Source organism: Sander vitreus, chromosome 1 (assembly GCF_031162955.1).
Source record: "Sander vitreus isolate 19-12246 chromosome 1, sanVit1, whole genome shotgun sequence".
In the NCBI taxonomy this organism is placed as follows: domain Eukaryota; kingdom Metazoa; phylum Chordata; class Actinopteri; order Perciformes; family Percidae; genus Sander; species Sander vitreus.
The window spans coordinates 18,840,609-18,860,482 of NC_135855.1; the positions used below are offsets into that span (position 1 = coordinate 18,840,609).

The 19,874-nt window shown below is 41.5% G+C and overlaps 1 protein-coding gene across 3 annotated transcripts in view; it reads left to right on the forward strand.

Annotated features, from left to right (window-relative positions):
• The window catches only part of gpc5a (glypican 5a), a 142,915-nt gene that overhangs the window by 16,945 nt on the left and 106,096 nt on the right, over positions 1-19,874 (forward strand). For all 3 annotated transcript variants that reach the window (XM_078246973.1, XM_078246963.1, XM_078246955.1), the window contains exons 3-4: positions 17,549-18,009; positions 18,103-18,336. In XM_078246973.1, coding sequence (XP_078103099.1) covers positions 17,549-18,009; positions 18,103-18,336 — 695 coding nt within the window. The remainder of the gene's footprint in view (positions 1-17,548; positions 18,010-18,102; positions 18,337-19,874) is intronic.

Below are 19,874 nucleotides of genomic sequence, written 5' to 3' on the forward strand. Positions count from 1 at the left end.
ACTAATCAAAAGTGCTTTGATTAGTTAAAGCTAGTGCGCAACTATTTAATATTGATGAACGTCCGTTACATTCAAGACATTGCCAAATGAGTTGATACAAAGCTAAGTAAAACCTATCAGCTCAACAAAACTCTCTCTGTTTTTCTCAGTATGGCTATGTTTAGAAAATGTTGTAGTCCGGCGACTTTCGCACGCAGAAGCTCGAGTTAAGATAATTACCTCTTCTGAAGAGTCCATCAGGTTTGTTTAATCCTCCGTGTCCTCCTCGGTGTTGTGCGAGCACCGAAGGCTTGCGTCATGTCGATGCAACGACAGTGTTGTTGTCATTACTCAGAATTCCTCATGGGGGAGACAAGAAACTACGCACTATAGCTTCAAGGTGTGAATCTCTGTTGGACTTAACCTGGCCTCTAAACAAAAGGTCTCATTGAGTGACCAAAGTGGAATGCTTCCTCTTAACACTAAGCTAGAGAAGATGCAGACAGACTTAAATAAATCAGCAGACACTAAAAGTTTGTTGAACAGCTAAAATAATAGAAACTTAATCAGTGAACAGGAAAGAGAATATTAGGATAAGATGAGACTAAAACTGTTAGGTAATTAATTTTCTTTTACAGCAGCATAGCAAAAAGTTTGCTGTAAACAGTTGCTGTAAAACAGTTAGTGTTTCTTTCTGTAAAATGACCGGAGGTGACATATCTGTAGTTCTATAAAGCTTTAATAGCCATGCTAACAGCCTGGTTACTGTATGGATTGCCATGAAAATGTGTTATAGACATGCATGGTCCCCAGAGGATTATTCCCAATGACTTTGGTGTTGCCTTGATTTAATCCCCTAGCTAGCACCATATAAGGTTGACATTTGTGTTTTTCGAGTGAAATGTCTCTGCGTGTGTTTTAATTTGTCAAAACTTTGATTTATGACCAAATACCTGCAAAAGTAATGACATTCCCACCAGCCTCAACTGCACCTTTTTGTTTAGTGCTAATTAGCAAATGTTAGCGTTGTAACAACAACAACAAGTTAGGATGACCATGATAAACATAGCATGCTAAACATCAGCATGCTAGCATTTTTATTGTGGACATGATGTTGCATTTCCCTCAAAGCACCCTTGTGCCTCACAGGGACTCTTGTTTTTCCAGAACACTAGCAAACCATTCGTTCTTTTTCTCAAGCATTAAAAGCTATGAGTGTATCTTGTTTGTAGGGAGAATGAATTAAGGCTTATATTTGAGTAAAAACACTGATTCCAATAGTAACCAAACATGCAGACCTTGTAAGATGAATGTGTGATGAATGTGCATAAAGTGAATCTATTGAGTGGTGGTTGGATTTGTTTGAAGAATTCATATGTTGATTCTCACAGCTGGTCTTGAAATTTTTAACCTGCTCTCTGCTCCTTTGTGTGGGACCGTTCATTTAGCAGACTCTTTGTCCACCGGGGGCTACAGCCGTACCTTCTTTGTCGTCACTCGTACAAGAGGTGTGTGTGTGTGTGTGTGTGTGTGTGTGTGTGTTGGTGTGTGTGTGTGTGTATGCCAGACAACGCAGGGGCCTCTCCTCGAGATTTCCACAGAATTTGGGCTTGGCTTTGTGATTCAGGGCTGGACAGTTGATCCAGGGGAGGACAGAGAGTGAAAAAGAATGCGAAGAAGAAGAATGAGCAACTGACGGAGAGAAAGTTGGGAGGATGCCAGATTCTATTGAAAGTCTTTGCACAGCGTTTGAAGTCAGAGGATGAGGATTTAGAGGGAAGCAGGATTATTCAGAGTCAATACCCTTCAACAATCCAGGCATTTGGGCTGCTGCAAAGAAACAACGTAGTCAGACTAACCACGGCTGTTTTTCCCGCCGTCTCCTATTGCAGCTCCTGTGTCAGACATGCTGGTTAGCGTAGCACTTTACTAATCGTGTTACCATTCTTTGAACTTACAGGGATAGCTAACATTTTGGGGAATATGCCTTTTAGTTTTCTGGAGAGTTAGATGAGAAGATTGATACCACTCGTGTGTATACATATATACCAGATGTCAGTAACAACCCAAGTAATCCACACATACAAAGAAATCAAAACATGTATGTCCATGACAAAAGTTATGTGTAAGTTGTGTTTGTATATGTGCCTCCCACTTTTTAAGGGACCAAAAGTAATGGGACAGATTAACAATCATAAATCAAACTTTCATTTTTTAATACTTGGTTGCAAATCCTTTGCAATCAATTACAGCCTGAAGTCTGGAACGCATAGACATCACCAGACGCTGGGTTTCATCCCTGGTGATGCTCTGCCAGGCCTCTACTGCAACTGTCTTCAGTTCCTGCTTGTTCTTGGGGCATTTTCCCTTCAGTTTTGTCTTCAGCAAGTGAAATGCATGCGCAATCGGATTCAGGTCAGGTGATTGACTTGGCCATTGCATAACATTCCACTTCTTTCCCTTAAAAAACTCTTTGGTTGCTTTCGCAGTATGCTTCGGGTCATTGTCCATCTGCACTGTGAAGCGCCGTCCAAGGAGTTCTGAAGCATTTGGCTGAATATGAGCAGATAATATTGCCCGAAACACTTCAGAATTCATCCTGCTGCTTTTGTCAGCAGTCACATCCTCAATAAATACAAGAGAACCAGTTCCATTGGCAGCCATACATGCCCACGCCATGACACTACCACCACCATACTTCACTGATGAGGTGGTATGCTTTGGATCATGAGCAGTTCCTTTCCTTCTCCATACTCTTCTCTTCCCATCACTCTAGTACAAGTTGATCTTTGTCTCATCTGTCCATAGGATGTTGTTCCAGAAATGTGAAGGCTTTTTTTAGATGTTGTTTGGCAAACTCTAATCTGGCCTTCCTGTTTTTTGAGGCTCACCAATGGTTTTACATCTTGTAGTGAACACTCTGTATTTACTCTGGTGAAGTCTTCTCTTGATTGTTGACTTTGACACACATACACCTACCTCCTGGAGAGTGTTCTTGATCTGGCCAACTGTTGTGAAGGGTGTTTTCTTTACCAGGGAAAGTATTCTTCGGTCATCCACCACAGTTGTTTTCCGTGGTCTTCCGGGTCTTTTGGTGTTGCTGAGCTCACCGGTGCGTTCTTTCTTTTTAAGAATGTTCCAAACAGTTGATTTGGCCACACCTAATGTTTTTGCTATCTCTCTGATGGGTTTTGTTTAGATTTTTCAGCCTAATGATGGCTTGCTTCACTGATAGTGACAGCTCTTTGGATCTCATATTGAGAGTTGACAACAACAGATTCCAAATGCAAATAGCACACTTGAAATGAACTCTGGACCTTTTATCTGCTCCTTGTAAATGAGATAATGAGGGAATAACACACACCTGGCCATGGAACAGCTGAGCAGCCAATTGTCCCATTACTTTTGGTCCCTTAAAAAGTGGGAGGCACATATACAAACTGTTGTAATTCCTACGCCGTTCACCTGATTTGGATGTAAATACCCTCAAATTAAAGCTGAAAGTCTGCAGTTAAAGCACATCTTGTTCGTTTCATTTCAACTCCATTGTGGTGGTGTATAGAGCCAAAAAGATTAGAATTGTGTCGATGTCCCAATATTTATGGACCTGACTGTATATAATATAAAGCTACCACCAGTTAGCTTAGCTGAGCACGACTGGAAACAGCTAGTCTGGCTTTGTCTGCCTACCCCTCTGAAGTTCACTAATTAACATGTTATATCTTGTATCTTGTATAAACGACAACTTGACATTTTCTAGGGGGTGCCAGGCTGTTTCCTGTCTGGAAGCAGTGACTTCCTGGAGTCTCTGCTGGTTGTCCGGCAACTGTTAATAGCATATCCTCCTGTTCCTTTCACTTTGTCTTTTGTATGGATTAAACACTTGCGATATAACATGTTAATTAGTGAGCTTTAGATCGGTTGGTAGGTGAATATTTGTTACCTTACACAGAGCCAGGCTAGCTGTTTTCCCCTGTTTCCAGTCTTTATACTAAGCTAAGCTAATCGGCGGCTGGCTGTAGCTTTGTATTCAACAGACAAACATGAGAGTGGTATCTTCTCCTCTAACTCTCTAACCAGAAAGCAAATAACTGTATTTCCCCAAATGTTTATCTATTTCCTTAATGAACAGGTTTTCATTTACAAATGTTAAAGCATATAGCTCTCATTCTTCTCCTTCAGAGTTTAGTGTGTTTTAGTGTGAGTTTTGAACCACAGAAACCCAAGGCGTCCAAACTGCAGTTTTATATTGTCTTTTTCTATAAATAACTTTTTAATACCCAGCATCCTCATCTGACATTCAAAGAGAAACCCTTGAGTGCTTTTACAGTGTCAGATGTGAAGCTAATTGATGACTCTCCAATCTTTTGCAAGTGTGTGTGTGTTTGTGAATAACGTTTACTGCTGCTCAGGAGATCTAGTTGAGTTGACACACTTCTTGCTGTGTCCCAGAGGTAGACATCAGCAGTAACACACACTTGCCAACATGAATTTCTCCGGCTTACATTTCGTGTCTGTCTCTTTCAAACCAGGGTTTCTGCAGGTTTCACAAAGTCAAATTTAAGACTTTTTAAGACCTTTTTTAAGACCATTATGAATAAAATGAAAGACCTATATCACGACATAAAAAAAATAAATAAACATCAGAGACCGGACACATCGTCTAAAACAATTCCCTGTTATCCTCATTCGCATTATAAGACTGGTGTCTACTCACCGTATGGAGGTCCCAGAGCACCTCTCTGCTTTTAGTGTTGGCTCTGATCCAAAAGCGACACAGAGGTAACTTACAGGAGTTGCGCAGCTGCTGTGTGGGTCTTGCCTAGGCAGTGTGGAGGTAGTGCTGGGGCCGGGGCTAGAGCCGCAAGATACTTGGCAGAACTGGCTGATGGCTGCAGCAGTTAGATGTTTCTCACTTGTTGCATGAGACTCCGGGGCCCGTACACCCAGCGTTCCTAGTTTAATTGCTTTCTTGCATAAGAAGCAGTAGGCTTCAAATACGTTGTTAGCAACTGGCTTTAGCCAAGCTCTGAATTCGTTTTTTTCAAGCCAAGTATCGCTAAACTTGCACTTCCCCATTGCTGAAGAATAAAATCTGTGGTACAATCGGAAAGAGACTTGCGCCAATAACACCCAAGCTGATTGGCTGCAATATAAGCTGCTTGTTGGTCTGATTTGTAGTCGTAATACCGCAAATTATATTTGGACTAGCGAAAGAAAGAACTACAACACCAAACATTCTAATGTGCTGCAGGAGCATTTCAGTGACCATTAGAGGTAGCGTTACATCGACGTAGGAAAATGAAGACCTGTTCAATTATTTGACCTATAACAGACCTTTAGAGAAGAAGACTTTAAAGGCTAAAATTTTGATTTTGAAATGTTGGACTTTTTTAGATTTTTTAACACCCCGCAGAAACCCTGCCAACACACACTCTTTGCACTGTAGCCACTCACTGCATAGAGATGAGCTCTAACAATACACACACCAGTCAGCACTTTACATTGTTTGTCTCCTGTGTGCTCGTTTGAAATGGAGATTTATGGCTGCTGGCTGTTGTCTTAAGGCCATTTTCTAGATTAGATGGTACAGCAGGCACATTGCTTAACAGGAACTGTATGATTTACACATTTTCATTTTCTTTTTTAGAGATTTACAAAGTGTTGAAGACTGGCAAAGTAATGTTCCAGTGTGATGTTTGTGCAGGAGGGCTGACAGTGCAACTAGGAAGATTTACAACTGTTAGCAGTGTACAGCAAATACTGAGCTGACACTCAGCTTTCCACACAAACCATTTTACTTTGATTTGGTGGTATGTTAAATGAATGGTTCAGGCCATAATGGACTCTTTTTCTGGAAGTAGCCCTCAAGTTATACCAAAATTCTTTAAATAACTTAGATGTCCAACTTAAACCAGACACAAATTAGGCCTGTGCTCTTGTACATCAGAACATTTGACTAAGAAAAATGACTTTCCAAACCTGACACCAAGAGGAAACTGCTCAGATTTCGTTTTGAAAACGTCAGTGTGATTATTTTTGGCCTGTTTCTTTGGATTGAGCTTCTCGGTTTCACTGTAGTTGTTTGGAGAGGAGAAATCACTTTTTCTGCCAGTCTGACGGAAGGAAGTATTTCCTAAGTAAGTAAGTAAGGAAGGAGCCTCCAGGGATTAGTCTGTAGTCGTCTGGGCGATGAAATCCTAAACACAGCAACACACAGCAACACACCAAGCCTACTGTCTGCTCCCACTCTTCCCCTTCTTCTCTTACCCTCATCCTGTCCTTCTCCTCTACATAGCAGATATAATGGCATAATTGTCCTGCTTATCACTGGTATCCTGGCATGAGGGACAAATGAATGTTATTTTTACTAATGGGAGTCCAGTGTCTGATGGTCTGTTCAGTACAGCTGATAAGACCGTTTGATATAAATTAGGAAATGTCTGTTTTCTCTACTTAGTTCAGATAGACTTAACGTGACAATTTTAGCATCACTTGAGGTTTTGCTCATATATTTACATTCATCATTACATGGTTGTTTTTACATGCATGTGTCACAATACAAAAAACTTGTAAATAAGCTTAGCCACTGCTCTGGGGCTCATTTACGCACAATCTAATCAAATATGCATGTAAACTCCAGAAGCTGCAATATTGTAATTTATAAAAGTGATTTTATTCGGTTTTATCATAAACATCACATCATTTTATCATAAAGCAGTTCATATCAGTATACACACAATACATAAGGACATAAATGGGACATATTAGGAATGAAAACATACGCAGACATAGTAAAATAAAATCAAGGAGGGCTGACGAGATTAGTGGATTAATTGATTAAAGGTATAATATGTAACAGATTTTTTATAAAAAAAAAAAGATGTATAGACTAATACAAAAGTAATCCCTCTCAATCATCACTTATGACCCACTAGAAGTGTACAGTGAACAACGCAGATGTAGCTAATAGCTCATCATTTGACACACTGAAAACAATCCAAATGAATCAGTGTTAAATGCTAAATGTGAAAGAACAACGTAAGCTTTAATGGATGTCACTTAAGTAAGGGATAATGTAGAGCGAGCGGGTCATTATCCGCTTTACGTCGGGCTCCTGCATCACCCTGTTGGGGTTAATTTCACAATTATGACCCGCTCGTTAATCTCATTACCCTGGTTATTTTATGGCTACTTACCAAAGAAATCAATAATTTGACACAAAATAATGATTTCGAAAATGGCCCTCCAGCGTCTATGATCTGAACTGCGTTCATAGCAGCACCGTAGAATGCCGTAATTGACCAATCAGAAGCACGTATTCAACGAAGCCTGTATAATTACTGTTGTTAGACTTGGTCTCTGACTTCTGTCTCAGAAATGTCTCCTACCTTTTTGACAAGTTAGTTTTGCAGGAATACCAGCATGCCAGTATGCTTTTGTACAAGTTATACACATAGTTAAGGGCTATTATAATTAGAATAACATAATGGCTCCTCTTTTGTAGACCAATCAACAAGGTGAAACTACGCAGCTCACCACTTTCAGACCCTTGAACCTAGTTCCATATCATCTTTTTATAAATCCTATATGTTTGAACCAGTTCAATAGAGTAATCAGTGGCCTGCTGTGTACATTAGGCCCTCTATCCAGGCTTATGACAGCCCTGTTGGCTCCTTTACTGGCTTCTAACAGCTCCCAACGGTCAGCCACAGGAAACCCTCCACAGCCTCACACAGAGCCACCTTTGAAAGCTTTATTATGATATTATTATTTTCACTCTGGCTCTTAAAACTGAGGCAGCTCACTCTCTGTCTGTCTGGGTTTCTATATGTGTTTGTGTGTTAAACCTGACCTGTGTTTCTACATGTATGCAGCAGCATGTATGAAAGGGTATTTGACCTATATATGGCACACACATACATGTGCACACACACTTCCCTACAAGAAGTACTTGTGCTCCACTTTATTGACCCTCTGCTTCTTTTCCTGAACGGCATATTAAAGGCCATGTTCACAGTGGAGCTCTGTGCTCTTTGAAGTGTTCAAGAGCTGCAGCAGATCCTCAAATATTGACTTTTAAGCCTTCTGGAGAAAAAGAAGAGAGCAGCAGAGGGAGAGATGGCGAGGGAAAAGGTACATGCATAGACAGATGGAGGGAAGTGGCTTTTGTTGTAGTTCAGGTGGGTGTTGTCAGATTTATTACAGGACGGCTCAATTTGCTTTGGCTAAATATGTGTTTGTCAACTGTTAACGTATGTAGGGAGGAGCGTGTTTATTGATGTGGAGGAGGAAGTACACTGAGATAAGGGCTGATGGTAAGCTGAGCTTGACTCCAGGCAAAATAGATTACAATGACTTACAGTTTTAATGTGCCTCCTCCCCTCCTCCCCTTCTCTAGCTGTCATTCCTTCTATCCTTTCCCTTCCTCTCTTCTCATCTTCTCTAACCCCCCATCCTTTCCTCCCCTGTTTTCCTTCATTCCTTCTTTCCTTGTATCTCCTTTCCTTTCCTACCCTTTTCTTTCCTCCTTCCATTAATCCCTTCTTCCCTTCCCTTTCCTCCTCCTTTCCTCTCCTGTCCTTTCCTCCCCTCCTTCCCCTCTTTGTCTATCTTCTTACTTTTTTTTCCTCTAATTACCCCTATTTTCCACTTGGCACGTCTGCGCTGTGTTCTGGGCGCGTCGCGACCCTCTTGAGAAATCATGGCCATTCAAGTCAATGCTTGATAATCCACCAGCCGCACCGTGTCCCAGAAGCGTGCGTGAAGCGGCTCTGCTCCGCTAAAGATACGCGCCAGGTCTGTTTTCCAGCCGGGCAGGAAGGGAAACAGCGAGGCTATCCAGTCAGTTTACCAAAACCCCCCCAATATCGTATTTGTCTCCTCTACAACACCGCGGATGACGAGAGATTCATCTTGGAGGTGGAAAAACATAATACGACATCACAGATCTATTTTGGTGATATAAACAACGCCAGAAAAGAGAAGGCATGGAGTTTAATTACAGGATTGCGGAGGACAGGAGTAGAAGGTAGTTACTAGCTTAATAAACTTGTGATTGTTCTATTAAGTACTTGTAGAGACAATAAAACCTGTGAGTCGGGCAGCAAGACGCTCCGCTTCTGACGGCGCTGATCCATTTGACCGTGCGATGCTTCTGTCGCGCCGCGCTCCACTCTATTCCTATGGGTGACGTCAAGCGACTTCAACGTGCACGCAAAGCATTCCGGGAAGGCGGCGCTGCATTTGAAAAACTGGCTGATGCCCATCTTTATGCAAATTAATCCATTGAACGCAACGCGACTATCCAGTAGAAGTAGACGAAAATCTTTCAAACTTACCTTTATCGATCTGAAATGAAGACAGATTCAGCAACTGTATGGCCTATTTCTCGCTTAATGTTTTCAGAAACACGTTTCTAACTAACAAACTATTTTCGTAAAATACTAGATCGTATTCTCAACGCGCCGACATGACACTCGGTTGATATTCTCGAGAAGCCAAACCCACGTGATGCGTTCGTCCAATCAGCTGCTGGTCAGGGGCGTGGAGCATCAACCATAGATGTATGACGTCGCGACACCACGCTTCAGTCGTGTCGGACAAATGGATCTGTACCGTGACCGTGCAGATCGACCTGGCCGTGCGACTTCTCTGTCGCGCCGCACTCCACTTTATTCCTATGGGTGACATCAAGCGACTTTTAATGCGCCCGCAAAGCATCCCAGGAAGGCGGCGCTGCATTTAAATAAATGCTGCGCATCAAAAAGCTGACCGATGCCGATCATTATGCAAATTAAGCCGTTGAACGCGACGCGATTATCCAATAGAAGTAGAGCACAGGGGAGACTGGGGGAAGTCTCTCACGGGTCCTTTGTTCGAGACGTCCTACTACAAAAATGCTCAGGAAACTTTAGCGACACCGCGCTTCAGTCATGTCGCAAAAGTGGATCCGCAGCGTGAGACTGGTGTGGTATGGCGTGTGGCGGAGGACGGAACAAAACTGGAACGCAACACAGACGCGCCCAGTGGAAAATCTGAGTTTCTCCTCTCCTTTCTTCTCTTCCCCCCCGTCCTTCTCTGACAGACCCTGAGCCAGAGCACACTTCAGTAACACCTCTGAGCGGGCGACTGTTTTCAGTTTTAAAACAATGCCCCCTTTATTGAAACTGAGGATGGAAGGAAAAAGAAAACATCCCGGCGCTTTTTAACTTTTCTTAGGAACCTTTTTCTCTGCCATCTGCAGGTCAGAGTGGTCAGTTGGTTAGTATTTGTGGTGCTGTTGTTGCCCAGTTTAAAAGGAGGCAGAGGGTCAAAACATTTTGGGACATTTTGGGACAGTTTGGTACGGTCTTTCCCTCTTTATGTATTTCTCCCCTACCTCCTGCAAACATGCTTGCACATGTCCCAACACACACACAAACGCAGACATGCATAAAAGGCCCAGTTTCACTTGGTGGTTTGTTTGTAGATCATAGCAGGTACACTGAGCTCATTGACGCACACTGAATAACACTTTGTGCTTCACCTCAATCTCCTGCTGAATCGAGACAGTGTGTGTTTGTTTGTGCGTACGAAGATGCAAAGTCTGATTTCCAGTTGCTCTTCTGACTTTTCATACAGTCATTTCATTGCTTTCTGAGCAGCTAGATGTAGCCAGGTGTTGTTGTCGGGCACTTCCTCAGCTCCTACCTGGAAAGCTGTCTTGCGTTGCGTGACAACGGCGCTGCTTCCTCTTCATCACAAACTTAACATGCTTGCTTGTGTGAAAATTTGTCATGCCAGAAAAACCAAAATAAGATTATTTAAAACTCTTATCAACACCCTGACAGTGCTGCATTCAGTGCATTTTAGTGAATAAGTGCTAAACATGTACTTCTTGCAAAGATTACAGTCAGTTTTTTTTTTTTTTTTTTTACATTCTATATCCAGCAGCTTAAGAGTCTGTTAGTTTGTTGGAATAACTCAGTCAGACCAGTTTACAGCCTGAGAGGAAGGCATGTCTTGTATTAAAATAGACCTAATTTATTACCAGGTAAATCTAAAGCAACTTTGCACACATTTTCAGGAATGATGATTTATATCGAGGCAAAACGAAAGTAAAACCTTTGATGTTAGGCCAAACAAAATTGCAGTCAAAGAAGCCTCATGGACATAATCAGGTAGAATCGCATGTGATAACACTTTATTTTACATGTTTTTTGTTTTTTTTACACACTTTATTTTGTCATTTCTGATTTACACCTAGTTGTTTTCAAGAAGTTTCCTAGAAACTAGAATTATGTAATTTGGTAGACATTTTAGGGAAAATCGAGACCGTGTTCAATTCGTACACTTTTTAATTTTAATTAATTGCAAGCATAATCTAGAGAGTCTTTTGGTCAGTGCACAGTCGCTCTGCTGAATATGCAAACGCGAAAATATGTCCACAGACAAACGCACAATTCAACTACATGAATATGAAGGGAAAAATAAATCAAATAATAAGTGTATAATAAATTATGATTGAAATAAAAAAAAATGTTCTTGGGTTAAAAGGGAGCTGTTCTTTTCTTTAAATGAAATTGCTGTTTAACTTCATAGTTAGTACCAAATTACAATTAATTATTTTGGGAAACGTCTTTGGCAAGTAGCATCTTTCTTTCTCATCATTATCTTAAGGAAAATTTCGGACTTGTGAAATAAAGTGAGTTGCTATGCACTGTATAGGAAGACAATTGGATAGTCGGTTCTTTTAGTTTTACAACTATCAGTGTCTATTTTTTTAGCCACCAAAAACATTTGTGCAGCAAATATTGTCATCAATTTCCATCCTGGAACAACAAAGTGTGCTGGTGCTTCTTTCATCCTCCAACATGCCACAATGAAGACATAGTTTTCTGTTGACTGTACTGACTGTGCCACCCAGTAAGTCATTGACTTTCATTGTGTGTCTTTTGCTCTGGGATGAGCTGAACCCACAGAGCCACTGACTCATCCTCTCTAGATGGAGAATGGCCTTTTCTGCAGCCTATCAGATGTCACTGGGCTTCTCTGTTGTGGTCGCATCCATTCACAGAGGATGAATCACATTAATAAAAGCCATCTTTGCTTTGCGTTGCTGAACAGCTCAGCTGAGGTCGGCTGGTGGCATTTGGGTGCTCGAAACCTGGAAACACGGAAAGCTTCAAACGAAGGAGCTGATATTGATATCGGTTAACACTCATTGCGGCGTACATGTAGGGATGCAATGCGTTGTAGGGCATTTAATGTATCAACAATTCTTCTGCTAAAAGTTCCCCATATCAACTTTATTCTCTCAATTTGTTTCTCCCGCCACTAAACAACTGCAATTGTGTGTGTGTGTGTGTGTGTGTGTGTGTGTGAGCACAAGCTTTTGTTCTTTTGTCTGTATTAAAAGAATCATCAACTAAGGCTCATATTATTTCTCATGTAGCTGACTGATCCTTTTCTCGATGACGTGTCTATCCACACACACACACACACACACACACACACACAAAGCCATGATGATGATTTTTTTTATTTGTTGGCGTTTGTTGACTCCTAGAACAAATCAGGGGGACTAACAGTTTCTTCATTTGATAATTTCCGTCAATGATAAACATCCTTAGTACTATTTAAATCTAATCAAGTGATGTGGTTACATGGGAATGTGTACACATCTGACATTTTGGGGCTGTTTATAACATTTTTATGTTTTTTTAATATTCTTTGACTGTACCTCAAGGTTTCACCAAAGTATAAAATAAAAATCTGTTATATCTGTCTGTGGTTGTGTTTGGAGACGGTGGGCAGTAGTTGGAGGGAGCATGCAACACATGTTTAGTCAGTTGCTGCACTGTTTTCTTAACATCACACTGATCTAATGTCCTACATATGCATATTAAAATGAAAAATGTCTCCCTCTGGTGGTGGAAGCAACACTATGTTCTTACTTTTGACTTGTGTATTAGTTTCCATGATCATATTATATTCTGGTATCTGATCTACTCTTTGTCTCAGAGAGAGAGAGAGAGAGAGAGAGAGAGAGAGAGAGAGAGAGACCCTAGGTGTAACTCATCACTGGGTTAGCTACCCCTGTCACAGTTAACCAGATCATCCTACATTAAAGAAATGAGAAGTGCAGCAATTATGGGAGAAAGGAAGAAAATGGGATCAAATTTAAAAGCTCTTTAGACATGGAGAAAAGCTCCGCTACGGAGGAATTTAACTGAAGGGGCTTTGTGATTGATATAATAGCGAATATATCTGGGTGATAGCCAGTGATACCCGAGCTTTCAAACATTAATTGTTCATATATCAGAATTTGATTGCCCTGCCAGCAGGCGAGGCAGAAACCCATGTAGGTTGATGAGTGGCATGTTTTAATGGCTTCTTACAGTGAGTCTAAATGATGGATGGAAAGTTGCACATTCTTTCCTTTTTAATATCTTCAACATTCATCGTAATTTATACCATTCAAACCAGTTAAATGTTCATGGGATCAAAATGACATATGCTGAAACTGAAACCTGCATGTTAATTTTTTACGATCCTTTTTTCTGTTTATATGCTAAAGGCCCATATCATATTAGAAATACTCCTTCGGTTTTTTTTTTTTACAATTCAAACATTCACACAGGTATTTAACTCTTCTGAATCAATATTGTAACCATTAACAGAATCTTTCAACAATCAGTCTCTTATCTCATCCCTGGAAACTCTGGGTAACCTGTCTTTGTATACATTTCATTTCCCCCCCGTTGTTTTGTGTCAAATTGCATATACTTGTTTATTAGGTTTTAACTTCGAAAAATAATAATAATGAAGAATGTTTTGTCTAACATGTTACATGTTCTCTGTTTGCCCTGTCTTTATGTTAAATGAGACACACACACACACACACACACACACACACACACACTCCTTCAACTCTTCACCTCACCATGTGTCCAGCTGCTAGTTAACTGAAGCAGAACAGACCCTCAGTAACAGTGTAAGAAGTCACTCCACAGTACAAGAGTGTTTTCTATCATGCTGGCTCAGCCTCTTTCTTGGTGTTCCTCCCGCTGCCAATAATGCAAACATGGCTGCCCTCCTCTTATCAGCCGGGTCATTGACACTTAGAACACACACAGAACAAAACGGGCATCCTCATTAGGTCTGTTTATAACACACACACACACACACACACACACACACACACACACACACACACATACAGCATTGCAGTTGTTTAGTGGCGGGAGAAACAAGTTGAGAGAAAGTTGATATGGGGAACTTTTAGCATTTATTTTTAGTCATGTTAGTGTGTGTTTTGGTCTCTACTAACTTGTAAGAGAAATATCTGGCTCTTTAGCTGCTTTAGTTTAGCTGCTTAGATTAAAACAGCTGCCTGCCGCTCCTCAAAACAAGGTTTATGAGAGCGGTGAACCAAAATATTAAAGTTGCAGGCTTTAAAACCAAAATAATGAGCTAAAAAACACTAAAATGCTTTGAAAACAGTCAGGTGATAATTTGCTGTGGGTTTATCCCTTTTGAGCGACATGTTTCACATTACACAGTCATTTGGTAATATGACATATTTGGCATATTTCCAAATGTGAACATTTAGGAGATAGGAGATATGTTTTGAATACTTGTGTCTCAAAAAGTTAAAATATTCTTCTCACTCTGCTACTTGATTCTTTCTCTTTTTCATCTTTTCCTCTGCTCCTGTTATCTCTGTCCTCAGGCTTGCCCAGAAGCCTGGCCGCTGGTCTAGGCCTCCAAGTGAGAGACGCTGCTTCACAGTCTCCCTTTGGTGAAAAATAATGTCCTTAACATTGCCTGGACAGCAAGCAACTTCTGTGTGGGTGTTCCTTTAACACAGCAGACTTGTTTAGACAGCAGAATTACTGATTAGCTTATTATCCATGCCTTTTTAAGTTATTTTAAAGGGAAATCGGTAAGTAATTTCATGACAAGATTTAAATTCTAGGAAGCACAAAACGAAACCGATGAAACGGTGACATTTGTTTACTACGCAGATTTTCGTTATGTGGTTTGACAGGTGGCATTCATTAACTCAACAGTCTTATGTGGTAAACCCCTCTTGAAGCACGTGCTGTAATCCCTGTGGGACCCTTCATAACTCTGCCTGGTCTGCTTCATACACCCGAGGGCTATAATAATCTTTAACTGTACTCCGCAAGCACACATTTCTTTCTCTCTCTGTTTCTCAGCTCGTCTGCTCACCTGTCTTCTATCTATTTAATTCACACAGTCACAGCATCTACACTGCACGTTTACAGCTGCCACTCATGTCTTTTATTAATTATTTACACATTCACCGTTTTTCGTGCTTCTCTCTGACCAGAGTGCTGGCTGTGTAGGAGGTGCAGCTTCTTTTCTCATCTTGAGTCTCTGATCTTGTTAGACCTGACCCGTCCGTGCGAGATCACAGAAGGCCTCTCATTTCACACAATGGTGCCCTGACAGCTACCTATGGGTACAGCTAAACGTGGACAAGACAAGAGAGCTGATCATTAGCACATCAAACACCACACTAGACTGAACCCCACCTCCATCCACAGCAAGACAGTGAAACAGGTTAACCGCTTCAAATAGCTCAGACTCATCATAGGCTGTGAGCTAAGATGATGAATGTATTCATGGTGTACAAGCCGAGATTGCGCTGCCCGTAAAGCTATGAGTTCTGTACAGGTACATAAAAACATAAGCCATATTGAATGTTATATGATTACCTCTGATATTGTTAACCATGTTACTTGCCAGCACTGTGTAAGAATATTAAGGAATACAGCATATCCTGTGTGTGTGTGTGTGTGTGTGTGTGTGTGTGTGTGTGTGTATATACATTCTTTATTTTCTGTGGTTACAGAACCACACACAAACGGCAAATCCTTCCTGTCTGAAAGTGTAAATGGTGCACAATGCGTGAAGTGGCAATTAAACTCACTCAGGACAAATATCTTTCTCGAGCATTTTTACTGATGCCCCACAATGATTACACTAACTGACCAGCAAGCTAGTTGGTAGCCAATCACACATCACCTTGTCTGATTGAACACATGGAGATTTTGTGTACAGTCTATATCTGTGTGTTGCTATGTGTATATCTGTAAATCTAAAATATAGAAAAATCTATTTAGACCTGCAATCAGATTGGACTTCCTGGTGCCTCGGTGTTTAATGCTGCCTGCTTAAGACATGCCAGACCCCGCTCTCTTCCCCCTCCCCAGGGGGCTTTCGGTCAATCTTTCTATTCCGTTGCATATGGTACCTCACTCGACCGTCTAAGCCCTCATCGCACTGATACCCCCCCCGCCTCCCTCAGTCTCTTAGCCCCCTAGGCAGCTCCAGGCCTTCACCCTGACCATTGCCTCACAACTCATGACAAGCACATGATGTGAGAATGGCCATGGCTCAGGTATTAGCTGAGACAAAAACTGAAAAAAGAGAGACAAAAGGATTAAAGGCAAGCTTGTTGCTCTTGTAAAACATTTTTCTGTTTTTCTGAGGTTACTCCTCCATGTCAATTCTACTATTTAAATGATCGCAAACAGTTCCACACAGTGAGGTTCTCTTGAAAACACATACATGCATAGAAACCGTGCAGATACTGCTTACAGCGCTGGGTTACACTGCTGTGGCAGGCAAAAGAGCATGAAATGCTTTTTCCTCCTGAAGCAGCGGCCTGAATATTTGTATCCTTCAGACGCAAGTTTTATCAGGAGTGGACAGACTTTTGTGTCACATGCAGCTTAGAAGAATTTGCTTGACATTTAATTTCATGGTGATAATAAAATGTGTGGGTAGAAAATCATGTGCTGAGGATAGCGAATACATGTTTTTAGGTTCAAACATCGTATCCTTGTAAAGCATGGAGTCCGTTTGTGTGTGTGTGTGCGCTTGTATAATGACAGGCATGATGCCTTGTACTGTGTGCTGTATGCAAATTATATGGACATTTTTATAATTTCTTATTCTCTGAGGAATTCATTTGTAAAATTCCTTTTCTCCATCCCTCCGTCTCTCTTAACCTCCATGTTTCTTCTCCTCTCCTCTCTTTTGTCCACTTGTTCTCACTACGTGACACCAGGAGCCCTTTCTCTCCTCATACTGGTTTGGTAGAAGTAGTTGGTTTATTAAAACACTATACTTATACTGTAGCTCTGTTCATATTATATAGCAGCAGCTTCCACACTGATGTGTTGTAGCCACTTTCTTTTCCTTTTTTCCTTGTCAACTCAGCTTTAGATTAGAGAACAAATTGCTTCCCTACACGTACTCTACCCCCTCTGTGGGAAGACGCAGGGAGCTTCAGCTCCTGCTGGGACCCCTGAAGACTCCTCTTTTCTTCATTCTGGGTTAATGGAAGTAGAAGCTATACTGTATAAGGGGCACTGTGTTGTATTCAGCCCTATTCATATTACAGCACAGTTGTCTCAGCCTTTAGTGTTTTCATTTCTCTTTACACCTCTCAATATATAAAGCTCATAAAGATAATGTGTTGAAATGATTTGCAGTCCCTCTGTAATCTTTTTTTCCTTCTCTCTCTCTCTCCCCTGCTGTCTTCCTACAGAAACCTTTGAGGTCCTGATGAGGCAGGCAGAGGATCACACAAATGCCGTTTTCCAGGAGTCTTACCACAACATGGCTGATCAGGCCCTGGGCCCTGTGCGGGAACTCTTTACAGATATTAGTCTCTTCCTGCTGGGGTCTGAGCTCAACATTGATGACTTAGTGCAGCGATTCTTTGACGCTCTCTTCCCGCTGGTCTACAATCACCTCATCAACCCAGGCCTCAGCGACCTATCACCAGGCTACGCTGAGTGTGTAAGGTCGTCCAGCCGGGATGTAAGACCGTTTGGTGGAGCGCCCAGCCACCTGGCTGATCAGATTGCTCGCTCTGGGGTCTCCGGGAAGCTTCTCCTTCAAGCACTGCACCTCGGCATTGAGGTCATCAATACCACAGACCACTTACAGCTGAGCCGCGAGTGCAGACGTGCCCTGCTTAAGATGCACTACTGTCCTCACTGCCAGGTATGGATGCATGTCTCTGAAGTGAATTTTATCGATCAGAATTAATTAAAGTCTTCTACAGCATCACTGATCCCGAAATAATTTGCTCCACAGGGCTTAACCCAGTCCAAACCCTGCATGGGTTACTGCCTCAACGTGATGCGAGGCTGCTTGGCAAGCATGGCGGAGATCGACACCCACTGGAGGGAGTTTGTTCGCTCGCTGGAGGGCCTGTCAGCACGGATGCACGGACCTCAGGATTTGGAGCAAGTACTTCTGGGAGTTCACACACTGCTTCACGATGCTGTCGGACATGCTCAGAAAAATGGCCTCCGCCTCTCAGCACAGGTCAGATCATCTTTGAGGAGAGATTTTGTATTGTTTAGGATGGGAGACTTGAAACTGTACTGGGGCTCTGTCGGAGATGAAAACCAGTACCATCACCAAATGGGCGAAGAATAATAATAATGATTAATAATTGATAATAATAATTCCTGTGCCTAAAAAAACGACTGCCACCTGTATGAACGATTTCAGACCTGTAGCGTTGACTTCTGTGATTATGAAGTGTTTTGAACAGCTTGTGAAGACATATATCAACAATAGCATACTAACTAACATACTGTCTCAACTGATCCATTACAATTTGCATACAGATCAAAAAGAGTGGGTGGATGATGCTGTATCCTTGGCTTTACATACTGTGCTCCAACATCTAGAGGGCAGGGATAAGTATGTCAGGATGCTATTTGTTGATTATATCAGTGCCTTTAATTCTATTAGACCTTCCATTTTAATATCTAAGCTGTTAGACCTGGGCCTCTGCAATTCTATTTGCAGGTGGATACAGGACTTTCTAACAGGCCGCCCCCAGACAGTTAGAGTTGGCACCACATACTCAGCCTCTATAGTGCTAAACACTGGAGCACCTCAAGGCTGCTGTCTTAGTCCTCTATTATACAGTCTGTACACTTATGATTGTATTGCTAAACACCCCACTAATAGTATTGTGAAATTTGCAGACGATACTACTGTGATAGGACTCATTGACAGCAATAATGAAACTGCCTATAGAGATGAGGTGAGTAATTTGATCTTGTGGTGCAACAGAAATAATTTGTCTCTCAATGTGGGGAAAACTTGGGGAAAAAAGGAGGTCATCATAGATTTTAGAAAGAACAAACCCACACATACACCTGTCCTTATTAACAACTCTCCAGTTGAAACTGTTAACACCTTTAGATTCTTAGGCATCCACATTTCAGACACCCTCACATGGTCCTTCCATATCAGCTGTGCCATTAAGAAGGCACATCAGAGGCTTTATTTTCTGAGGTGTCTTAAGAAATATGGTATGTCCCTTAACATTCTACAGAATCTTTACCGCTGTACAATTGAGAGTATACTGACGGGCAACATTGTAGTGTGGTTTGGCAGGGCTACTTCACATGACCTTAATCTTCTGACAAAAGTAGTCAAGACTGCATCTAAAATCATGGGGGTTCCACTTGAATCGCTCCAACACATTTACTGGAAACACAGCACTAAGAAGGCACAAGGTATTATGCAGGATTCTAGTCATCCTGCATACAATCTCTTCTCCCACCTTCCATCAGGGAGACGTTTGCAGAGCATCCCAATGCGCACAACACGTTTTAGGGGTAGTCTTTACCCCCAGGTAGTAAGTTTATTGAATGATAGCACAACAGGAAGGAGGGCTGTGGTCTGAATTTAGTCACTTATGTATATTGTGTTTGGATATTCCTAGATGTTTTAAATGTTATTATGTTTTTAAAATTGTTATTATTGACTGGTGCTGAGAGAGTGCCAAGGCACATTGTATTTCATTGCTATGGTACTTCGTACTAATATGCATATGACAATAA